Raw genomic sequence first — 12,447 nt, forward strand, 5'->3', positions numbered from 1 at the left:
TTGCCCATCCAACAGGATCTATACCATCAAAAATTGGCATGTCAGTTCTCTTGAGGGAGATAATGGTGTCTATTGATAGGTTGGGTTGTGTGGGTGTGGTTTGAACTTGGTTTTGGGATGAAGATTGTGATTTTTCAGGTGTATGGAAGACTAAATCTGTTTGGATTTGTGGTGTTTGGGTGGTGGTTTGTGAATCTGGTGAAGGGTCAGCTGGGTATTTTCCTTTAAGAAGAAGTTATTTAATTTCATTGAAGTTTTAGTTGATATCTGAAATGAGTTTATGAGTTTCATTAAATTGTTTCTGGATATCAAGTTTGAGGGCAGAAAGGTGTTCATCAAGACTGGCAACATTCTTCTCCATGAATTCGACTCTATTTTCCATTCTTGTTTTGGGCATTGACAGATCTGGCAAGTCGGACCAATGATGGAGAATCAAGAACATTAACCAACAATAAATAGAAATAAGGAGAAGAGAATATGGAGAGGAATATCTGTGATTATATTAATCAAAATGGGACTACAACAAGCTGGGAAAGCACATAATGGACAAAAGATAATGACTGGTGTAAGCCAGCCCCCAGGACAAGCCCGAGCAGAGGAAATTCTGCTTATACAATGGATTCCAAAAGATGTCTTCCTCTCTCCTCATACATACTATTTATATTGATATTTCCTAACTAACTGGTGATGTGTCTTTTCCTTTTTCTTGATTCCCAAGGGTGATTCTCTTGGCAACTTTACCTCTTCTGGTGTATACCCAATATGCCCCTAGAGTTGTAGTTGGATTCCTACCATTGTCCCATACATATATTGCTTTTGGATATCTACCAGTTTCTGCATTAATCTCCAACTCAGGCCAACGATATATTTTTCTCATATCTTCTCTTGTTTTTGCATTAACTTTTGTTTTACCCTCAATATTCATAATATTATTTAACAAGTTATTAAAAAAATTCTTTTCAATATGCATTATATCAAGGTTATATCTAATAACTGAGGAACTCCAATATGGTAAATCTCATAATATGTTGCATTTCTTTTATCCACATGTCTTACTAATAACAATATTAACAACATTTGAACTCGGCTCTGTCACTCTCATTAATTCAAGACTCTCTATCTCATACAAAATTTCCTCTCTAGTCTTTACTAGAGGAGCATGTTTAGTTACCACTTTATTTTTTCTAAATCATGATTTATTCTGTCGCTATTGATGGTTGTGGTTTAAAAATTTGCAATGATTATCAAACCAACATTGTTTGTCACCTCTTAGCAAAGTAAATGTATCGGTGTTATCCATACAATATAAGCATACAAGCCTTCCTGCAGTGCTCTAACCAGAAAGTATGGTAAAAGTAGAAAAGTCATTGATGGTCCATAGCAAAGTTATCCGCAATAAAAATTTTTGTTTCTTATCCACATCATATGTCTCAACCCCCACATTCCATAATTGCTTTAATTCTTTGATTAAGGGTTGCAAGAATATATCAATTTTAAACTTGGGATTATTTAGGCTCGAAACTATAATAGTGAGAAACATATATTCTGATTTCATACACAGTCATGACAGAAGATTATACGGTGTCAAAATGATGGGTCAAGATAAGTACTGTTGGCTAGATTATCTAAATAATTGGAATCTGTCAGTACACTATTAAATTTGGATCAGACCTAACTCACCCCAAAAGTTAGCTAAAGGAGGAGGATTGCCTATGGCTCATATAAGGGGCACATTATCCCTTTCTACAACCGATGTGGGATTCAACACACCCCCTTCACACTCAGAATTTTACTGGTGCGTGACATATTTATGGGAGGTCCAACATCGGATGGGGAGACTCTGATACTATGTTAAATTCGGGTCAGGCATACCTCACCCCAAAAGCTAGCTCAAGGATGAGAATTGCCTATGGCTCATATAAGGGGCACATTACCCCTTTTCCACAACCGATGTGGGATTCAACATACACAATTCAAGAATCACGTTCCTTATCTCTGAGCCAAAAAATGGATAACATGTATTGAAGTGTTTCCATGCAGGAGAATAAGATGGATAATGTATAACCACCTCCTTATATTCATATTCAGCATGCTATCTCATATGGGGGTGCTGTGACTTCTGATGCATAAAGCCATTATAACCTTAGAGTGAGAGGAAAGTAATATATATTCTTATATGGTTTCTCAACAACTTGCTTTGTCAAGCTGTTTACTATGTGTTTATATCTAGGAAGCTGACAAAACTTGCATTCATGTAACTCACTATCATCAGACCAATATATCATGCAATTATTTCTGCAACGATCAATCTTTTTCACCGGAAAACCAAAACCCTCAATTAACTTTTTTGTTTTATAAAAATTATCTAGAAGCACATTATCTTCATGTAGAATTTCTTTGACAAACTCGATAATTTGATCGAAATATTTTACAGAGAAATGATGTTTCGCTTTCATATTCATCAGATATTGCATCCTGACCATAACTTTTTTTCATTTTCTCACTTTCTTTATTTTCCAATTTTTTCTTTATTTTTATCTTATTTTCTTCCATTTTCTTATTTTTTTTTCCTATTTTATCTTTTTTATTTTTTTTATTTTCTAAAATTTTCTTCTTTTTTTTTTCATTTTCTTCCATTCTTCTTCTTTTCTCAATCATAATTTTCTTCCATTTTCTGTTTTTTTTTCCTTTATAATTATTATTGTCATAGAATTAATATAATTTATAATAATAAAATTAATATTTTAACGGAAATATATATATATATATATATATATATATATATATATATATATATATTTTGACAACGAACTGAATTTTCAATATTTTTTCATAATTTTTTATATATATTTTAATTTTTATTAAATTAATAATATATCTCATAATGCATTAATAAATTTCGTTGCTAAATACATACAAAATTACTAACCGATTACTAAATTTGTTAATATTAAATTAGTAACAAAATTTATAGTAATTGATAAAAATTTGTTAGTAGAAATATTAATAACAAATTTTCTATGGATCAATAATGAAAAATACCAAATGCCTAAAAGTTCCCAGAAAATTAGGATTTAGGTATAGGTTATGCAAATCCTATCAAACTGCACGAATCCCTTGGTGTAATAATTTGAAGTTTAGGCTAAATTTTTAAATTTGCCACTTTTGAGGTTTTTTCTTTTTTGTCACAATACTTGTAAATATTAATAAATTTGTTTTAATTCCGTATTTATATTTTTTTTACATGTAGATTTATATTTTATTTATAATTTCATTATTATTATTATTATTATTATTATTATTATTATTATTATCAAAATTCAAATATTATACTAAATCTATCCATGATCATCTCATAAAAAATGAAATAAAATTATCAGAATATATATCCTTCTAAATACTTTATTTAATATACCTAAAAAATTACACTCACAACTTTAATTTAATAGTGGTAAATACATCTGAATAAATCTGAGAGGTCTCATGTTTTAATCCATCAATCCCATTTCAAAAAAAAATACATGTAAGAAATTAAGAGACTATGATCATCATTAAGCCCAGGTGAGCATTTAATAAATACAATTAAGTATGGAGTTTGGCAGATCATAGATTTGGAAAGACACTGAGAAGGACATCAACATCATTATTCACACAATTTACAGTAACCTAATATTAGAGATTGTCCACCTTTGATCTCTTCCTCATCACCATCTTCATCTTATGACCATCACAATACACTTAAAACAACTCTCTACTTACTTTCTTTTCTTTATTTTTTCTCCATTTTTTTTTTTACATATTGTAACTCAATTCATAATCTTGAAACATCCCTTCAGTTTGAAGAGCAGAAGTAGATTCCCATGAAGTCGAGGATGCTGATTTTGTCTCAAATTCATTAGACCACCATATCAAACTGTCCTTGGAAGCATTCATTTCTTTGAAGCAATCAAATTCAGCAAACTGATCTTGCTGTGAGACAAACCCAGATGTTTTATTACTGATAAAGTTTTCAAGCTCAGGTTGGAAGGTCGAAACAGGCTGGTTTGCTGCATCAGATTGTTCCACTGCATCCACTCTCACACCCATGCTTGAGTCTGCCACATTATTACCATTGACGAAAGGTATTGAGCTGTCTGTGGATGCCAAACCTTTCAAAGAGTTCTCCAAACAATCCACCTTAGGGTTGTCAAATTTCAGATAATCCTGATCAAGAGTATCAGAACCACAGAGTTGTTCATAGATGTCAAGCTTTTGCCCATTCCCATGAGGACTATTCAGGAATTGCTGCATAAGAGTATTGGAGCTTTCATTCATAGATTGGAGGAGCATCTTTTCCTGGAAAGGATGCAACTTGGGCCACAGTGCAGGATTGTTGTAGAAAGAGAAAGGGTTCTGAAGGCTTTGAAGTTGTATGTGAAGCTGCAGCCTTTCAAGTGCAGATTGGCTTAAGGCCATTGAAGATGAACTCTCTTCAACCCTATTAGAGTCTGAAGTTTCAGATGATAAACGATTGATGTTAGATTGTTTGCGCCTTCCAAGTAGTTTCTTCTTCAACCTTGTGTTCCAGTAGTTCTTAATATCATTATCTGTTCTTCCAGGTAATTGAGCTGCAATTATGGACCACCTAAAAATAGAAGATGGAGTTTAAGCATCAAATGCCTTTTCCAAGAGAGAGGAAACAACAAGTAACAGACCAAAAAGAATAATCACTATGACTAAGATAAAAGTATATGATGGACAAAGGAAAAAAGACAAGCAGATCTTGTTGAATTCTCTGAGAAATAGAGAGAGAGAGAGAGAGAGAGAGAGAGAAGTGGGGATCTGGGATACCTGCTTCCAATACTAATATAGAGGCTGCAGATGATGTTGTCTTCTTCTTCAGAGAATCCACCATGTTTGATGTTAGGCCTTAAGTAATTCAACCATCTAAGTCTGCAACTTTTTCCACATCTCTTAAGCCCTAGATAATTCCACAACACAAAAGGGTCAATAAAAGGATAAGTATTAAAAGAAGATATATATATTTGATTGAGATGAAACTAAAATATCTATACCAATTTTCTGAGGAAGTGCAATCCAGTTGCCTCCAGTACCGTACTCTTCAATATAGGCCTTGAGCTTAGCATCCTCTTCAGGTGACCATGGTCCTTTTTTAACATTAGCTTTATCACAACAAGGAGCCCTACCCATCTCTCTCTCTCTCTCTCTCTCTCTCTTCTATGCTTTCTCTCGTAATTTCTTGAGCAAGAACCAATCTTTCGAAGGCTACCTGTCTGAGATTGTTTGGGAAATTTGAAGAAAGACGACCAAAGATTTATAGGTAGAAAGAGTGGGTGATGTGATGCTTGTAAGGACAAAAAGTCTTACACCTCACCTTCTCCTCCTCTCAAATATTTCAACCCAGCATTTTCTTTCTCTAGTTTTTTTTTTTTTTCTTCTGTATCTCTCTCCCTCTGCCTTTTTGGATTAGTTCGCTAATCCATATTTAACTATAAAGTTACATTACGACAAAGAATAATAGAAAATTTCTTCCTCTTAAATAGTTTTAAATTGCAGTGCTCTTTCCAGGTAGCTATATATATATATTAGTTTATTTGTGAACACAAGACTAGAGGTAATTAAGATAGAGAAGAATTAAACTTCTCCATTCTCTCAGTTTGTCTTCAATATCTCCTTCTATTGCTTTTGTTAAACCGAAGATTTTCTTAGTTACCACAACTAAATTATATAATTTCAATAACATGCATGATTGACTTCTCCAAGTTTATATTATTATTATTTATTCTCTTAAAATGTAGGAGTTTCTTGGAATGACAACCTATGCCTTGAGAGCTGCAATCAAATGGTATACTAAGATCATGTTGTGGGATAAACTTCGAGTAACATTGATAATGGAAACTCATTGAATTCATTTCTAATTCATTTCCTGCACTTTGCCTTTTTATTCATATAACCAAATACAAGGAGAATTACTATAGTTTTTTGGAGAATTAGTATAAAAAAACTCATTAGTTGGTTTCTGAATTTTAAAAAATATATTAAAATATTCATAACGTTTTAAAAAATCTACCAATTAATTTTACCGTTAGTTTTAACTGTTAAGTATTACAAAAAAATTTAAAATGCACTTGATACAGAATGACTAATTAGTAAATTTTTTTAAAAACTAAAGGAACAACTAATAAGTTTTTTAAAATTATAAAGACTAAATAGTAAAATATTTAACGGACAAATTAACAAAAGGACTAGCTAGTAGATTTTTTAAAAGATAGAACGTTTTAATACATTTTTCAAAATCAAAACACTAATTAGTGAGTTTGTCCATATCATAGAGATTAAGTAGTAATTTTTAAATTTAATTAAAAGATTTCTTATTATTTTTGAAATATAATTATTCAGTCTTTTATTATATTGGTAGATTCTCTTAAATATTTAATAATTTTGTGTTTAGAATCAAGAATAAATAGAAAAAAATTTTATCATAAAAAACATAAAATTTCTTGCTATAAATTTATAGTTATAATATATAATTACTGTATTTTACAATTATAAAATTATGGTCGTATAGATATTTTATAATAAAATTATAGTTGTTGCTAAAAAACTATGATATTTTACAATAAAATTATAGTTTTTGTTAAAAAATAATTATTAACGAGATAAAAATAATTGAGAATGTTATCATTTAAAAAAAAAAGAAAAAAATTAAAAAAAAGGGAGAGAGTATGGTAGTAAGATGAATTTGCTTTACAAAAAGTTAGGGAAAAATAACTTAGTAATCTTACAATTTCATTACATTAAAATGAAACCCATTTGCCACTTAACCATTAATTTAATTCATATATATATATATATAGAGAGAGAGTTTTGGTTGATGAAGCAAGGATTTTGATGATCATAACAAGACCAGTTTCTGAATAATTAAAACTGATTATATAAATTATTATTGAATTAGGCTAAACGCGACACAGGTTTGCTAGGGTTTACAATAAAGAATTCAAGACTTTTTGAAGAAGTAGCACTCATTGACCTTGGTTTCCTAGTTTAATATTTTCTCAAGAATTTTAATAATGCATGAGAAGAAAAAGGAGGCAAAGGAACCATCACCATGTAGAAATAACAAGAAGAAACTATCAAATTCAAAAAGCACTTACTCCCACAATTATTAATAAATTAATCAACAAATGGACTCAGATCTTTGGGAGAAAGAAAAACATGTTTCTTCTTGTCTTTCTCCAAACCTTCGAATCTCTTTCATTTCAACATTTGATTGATAAGACCAATCCTCATTGAGATCTTCTTATAGTGAGAGCTGGTAAAGGACCACCTCTTGAGAAGATAAGCCTTGGAAATCATGTTAGTACAATAATAATAATAATAATAAGATGAGAATGATTGACGCTAATTACTTCTTATTGCTCTAGTTGATCAATATTTCTATTGCAAATTGAATAATATAGATTAGACATAACCCTTTTTTTATAGCATAGGCTGAGTTTTTTTTTTTTTTTTTTTTTTTTAAATTTTATGTCTTAATATTCTATCTGTTCTATAAACAAAGGCTTATTTTCTTTTTTTTTTTTAATAAATTCTTAAAATATAAACTACTTTTCCTTTCGAAATAATTCATTTATTTGTAATTGAATCCTATTTAATTTGCATTCGAATAATAAAATTTACAAGTTATAGTTTAGCAATTAAGCAATATGGGTGAAAGTGAAATCCATAAAAAAATATATAAATTATTGAGATCCAATTAATTATTTTTTTATTGTTTAAGTAAAATAATTAAGTGAAAAGGAAAAATAATAATTTGTTGAATTTGTTACAGAGAAATAAATTCCATATTATAGAAAGATTATTTTCTTCCTTTTTTTTTCAAGGAAAAGTTTAGTGGGATTTTGAGAATTAAAAAAAAAACAGAGACATAAATATTGATATTGTTAAAAAAAAAAAAATCGATGATATAGCTAAAATAGAGTTATGTTTGATTGGTCAATCTTGCAAGAAAAAAAATATGAGGTGGATGACATTTAAGTCAGTCATTCCGACGCTCAAGTTAGTAAATTAAAGAATGAGGTGAGTATAATGAATTGCTTACGATTTAAAAGTAGTTGTTTAAAAATTGTACACTTTTATCTATGTGATCATTAGTTTTTATATTGTAAGAAGATGAAATTAATTATAGTATTCTTGAAAATTCACTTGATGCCGGCTAATTGATGTGAGATCCACCAGCTAATTAATCTGTGATTCCGTGATTACAAACATAACGAAAAATTGTTGGATTGTATCTATTAACGGTAACATTATATGAAGACTCGTCATCTACAGGAGAAGGCGAGTCTTGACGAAGAATTGGGTATAATGATGTCTGGAATTTTATTTTCACGAGTGGGACCGCATATCAGTTTATCAAAATTTTCCTACGTAACAATTTATACTCTATTTTGAACGATTATTGTGTAATATCAATTAGAATATTACATAATGATTGATAAGTATGGTAGATAATGTCATAAGATTCAAATAAATTTCAATTAGGCTTAGTTACAAAAATAAAGCAAATATTTTCATGCTTTAATAATTTAATTTATATATTTAGATTTTGACATAGATAGATAAAATTAATCTAAAATTAAAATTAAAATTTATCAATTTTCCCGATGGTGTCAAAAGTAATGGTAATCGCTGGTGATGGTTGAATTTGGAAGAAAGTGCGAGTAGAGGCGTTCAGTTCTAGTTTGTCGTATGGTTCTCATTAAAAATTGAAATGGGAATGCCAATTTCAATTCACTGAATTTTAAGAATATATTTGAAATTAAATTTCCTTATAGTTTCAATTTCACTTTGAGCGATTTCGATACAGATTGAGTTTTATTTGACTTTTAACATTAAATCACAACATACTCATAGACTTAATCCTATTGTAGAGTGCATTTCAGTAAATCTGAGAGATCTCAGATTCTATTCTCCCAATACTTCGGTCCTCCATTTCAAAAAATAAATAAATAAATAAATAAATCACAACATGTTACGCCTGTAATCACTGCATATCTGACTAGTTAATCCGACGGGATTCATTATCAGTTAGCCGACTATATCATCGCCATATTATCAGAAAATGCTATATTTTATCTCCATTTTCTTATAGTACAAAAGTAAAATAATCAACTAGATAAAGGTATGCAATTCCTACATAGTTACACTTGAATTCTAATCAATTCCTTACATTCACTTTATTCTCCAGTTTACTAACTAGAGCGTCGGAGTGGCTGTCGTGAGCACCCACCACCTCACAGTCTCTTTCTTGCAAGATTGACCAATCGTAGTACAGCTCTATTTTTGGCCATATCATTTGGTTCCACTGTCGGGAGATCTATTGGATTCTCTCTATTCCTTCGGATTAAAAATCGGTCTCTTATCCCCTTTTCTCCTAAACAAAATCTCCCTTTTTTCTCTTGGAATAGTTGACAATTTGCAAGCTGTTGCTAATGAGGATGTTATCATTTCTTCCACTCTTGACAATTGACAAAATACACCCTTTAGGGTTAGCAAAGCAAATTCCAACAATATGAGCATTGAGCAAATACTCCAATACGTTAGAAGATTGCCAATTATTTTCAAACAATGCAAAGCTCGGGAGGAGGTGTTACACGTGGCTCCTAGGGGAAAAGAAGAAGCCTCTGTTGATACCTCCAAGACTCGAACAGGGGCAGGCCAAATGCGGTCTAAAGGAAAGGATAAGTTCTAGGAAGAGGAGCCCTTAGACGATGCTCCGAAGGATGTCGACTGGAAGCTAGTTCGGGCCACTCAAAGGTACTGAGAAGGATAGAAAGAGGACAAAAGGACGAGCCAAAAGTAAGACCAAAAGCCGAAGAGGCGAGGATATGAGGGAGACCATGAAAGATACTCAGTCTCTCGAGGAAGGAAGGACCGAGGTAAGTATAAGATTTATACCCCATTGAGCGACTCACGAATACATATTCTAATATGGATTAGGAAAAACATCAAGAAAATCAGGTGGCCTCCTAAGCTTAACCCTAAGAAAGCCGGAAGGCGAGATAGGACCAGGTACTATCGTTTTCATGGAGACTATGGACATGTAACGGAGAAGTGTTGGTAATTGAAAGACGAGATTGAGAAGTCAGTAAGAGACGACACATTTTGAAAGTTCGCCAAAAAGAGTAGGGAAGAGAGGAGACCTAAACTCAAGATAACAACCCCTGAAACCACTAATGCAGAGGGTTACTCATGTAACTATAGAAGGACCTAGCGATGGAGACTCAATCCTTAAAAGAACAAGATGTAATAGATGTCGAGTCTGGTAAGTTGGATAAAGACTGGAAAGAACCATTCAGGGTCCCAAAGATTAATCAACCAGGTCTTATAAGCTGGCCAAGCTAGACGACCGAGTCATTCCCTATTTCTAGAATATTTGTAATTTAAGAAAAAATTTTTAATAGTTAATGATGTATTTTTCATGTGTTTGTGTTGTTTAGTGATAAGGAATGATGGGATTGCCTTCTTCTAAAGAATGAAAGTGCATTAAAAAAAGGCCACAAGGCAAATCGCCAGGCTATCCGGGGGGTTGGACCCACTAAAACAAAGGTCATAAGGCAAATTGTCAGGCCATCCAGGCATTGGACCCACTAAACAAAGGCTATAAGGCAAATTGCCAAGTCATACGAGTATTGGACCAACTAAATAAAGGCCATAAGATAACTTCATGCCAGGCCATCTGGACATTGGACCCACTAAACAAAGGCCATAAAGCAACTTTCGCTAGGTCAAAAGACCGAGCGTTGGTCCCACTAATCAAGGCATTCATGCTAGGCTATAAAGCGGGTTTAGAGCGTCCGGGTGTTGATCCCACTAAAAGGTCACGAGGTTGCTTCAGCCAGGCCATAATCCGAGCGTTGGACCATGGAAACAAAAACAAATTCATGCCAGGCCATAAGGTGGGTTCCATCAGGCCAAAAGACTGAGTGTTAGTCCCACTATAAAAAAAAAAGAAAACGCCATTCATGCCAGGCCACAAGGTGGGTATTCGCCAGACTCAACGACCGAGTGTTAGTCCCATATAAAAGTTTTTAAGGCATTTGATACCCAGGCCACAAGGTGGTATCTGCTAGGCTCAATGACCAGGTGTTATTCCCATATAAAAGTTTCTCCAAGCCATTTCATACCGCAAGGCGGGTATCCACCAGGCCATATGTCCGGGTGTCGGTCCCGATTTACAAACAGGACGAGTTATTTTATGGCCAGCTGTTAAACCAATGACAGGGTGCTATGATCGGGTACTGACCCCTTAGCAATTTTTATCAATTATTCAAGTCTAGATGGACAGTAAATAAAAGTGGGTTACAGACGAGTACCGATCGTACAAAGCATGAAAAGAAAATAAAGATACGAGAAAAAAATATCTTTTATTAAAAGCTCGGAGAATTACAAAGGAGGAGGGATGACTTCTGGAGTCTCCATTACATCAGCATTCCCTACATCTATTATATTTTCTGTAGGGACTCGATCGATATCATCAATCATCTCCTTTTCTTACTTGTACTTGCCCTCCTCCTCCTCTAGAAGGATGTCATCTATTCAAGCAAAGTCCTTAAAAGGAAACCGTTTCACTAGCTCCTTCTTGACTAAGTCTTGACTCTCGATGAATATCTCTTCTCCCGGACTATTGTCTCTTGAACCTCTACCTCTAATTCAACAATTCTGTTGGAGGCAGCCCGGTTATTCTCAAACTGAGACTGCAATACCTGGACTTGACACTGAAGCATGGCCACTTGTTCTTCAGCACTCTTAGTCCGATTCTCAAGGATATTTTTGGAAGCATTGGCCTCACCCAGGTCTACCTGGAGTTTGTTTACTGACTCTAGAGTCTCCTTCATGGTGCTTTCTACCTTATCAGCCTGAGTCCTCAGCATCATGCACTCCTCTGCCAGGAGTCTTCTATATGTTTCTTGAGCCCTGAACTCCCGCCTTAGGACCATCTTACGCTCCTTAGACATATAGGCACAAAGGGCACTCTCTAGGATAGAATGCATGATGTTGTCAAGATGTTGTCAAAAAGCTCGTCCGTCTCTATCTCGTTCAGGCAACGACAGTCCCCAGGCCTCAAAGAATTCTTCGCTATTAAGCCGACCAGGTTGGGCTTGTCCAGAAGAGAATTCATTCGGGTTAATGCCAGCGCCAAATGTTGAATGCTGCAAGGCCATGAGGAATCAACCCCCACATTGGTGGGAATAGGCTCAGCAGGGGTGAGAACTGATGCAGAAGGGTCAGAAGAAGGGACTCCTGCAGAGGCACCCATTGTAGAAGACTCAGTGTAACGACCCGAGAACCGGACCACTACCGGCACTAGGGTTCAGTTTGACTTAAGGTCGCCGAAACCCGTAGCAAGCCTACTATACATCCTGTTACGCCTGATATAATCTC

The 12,447-nt window shown here is 33.6% G+C and overlaps 1 protein-coding gene across 1 annotated transcript; it reads right to left on the bottom strand.

The window, feature by feature from the left end:
* Positions 1-3,524: 3,524 nt before the first annotated feature.
* On the bottom strand, positions 3,525-5,441 carry LOC110618160 (transcription factor MYB36). Its single transcript, XM_021761242.2, has 3 exons — positions 5,055-5,441; positions 4,831-4,960; positions 3,525-4,624 (listed from the first exon to the last, which is right to left on the bottom strand). Exons 1-3 carry the CDS (start codon positions 5,188-5,190, stop codon positions 3,793-3,795), a joined length of 1,098 nt encoding a protein of 365 aa, XP_021616934.1. The 5' UTR covers positions 5,191-5,441; the 3' UTR covers positions 3,525-3,792.
* Positions 5,442-12,447: the final 7,006 nt, after the last annotated feature.

The sequence above is a fragment of the Manihot esculenta genome, chromosome 6 (genome assembly GCF_001659605.2).
Source record: "Manihot esculenta cultivar AM560-2 chromosome 6, M.esculenta_v8, whole genome shotgun sequence".
Lineage (NCBI taxonomy): Eukaryota > Viridiplantae > Streptophyta > Magnoliopsida > Malpighiales > Euphorbiaceae > Manihot > Manihot esculenta.

Excerpts from the sequence above, each read along its gene's own strand:
- LOC110618160 (XM_021761242.2), bottom strand. The coding sequence starts at position 5,190 with ATGGGTAGGGCTCCTTGTTGTGATAAAGCTAATGTTAAAAAAGGACCA. Across the intron at positions 4,961-5,054 it reads TGCACTTCCTCAGAAAATTG|GGCTTAAGAGATGTGGAAAA; the intron begins GTATAGATATTT and ends GGAATTATCTAG. Across the intron at positions 4,625-4,830 it reads TATATTAGTATTGGAAGCAG|GTGGTCCATAATTGCAGCTC; the intron begins GTATCCCAGATC and ends TTCTATTTTTAG.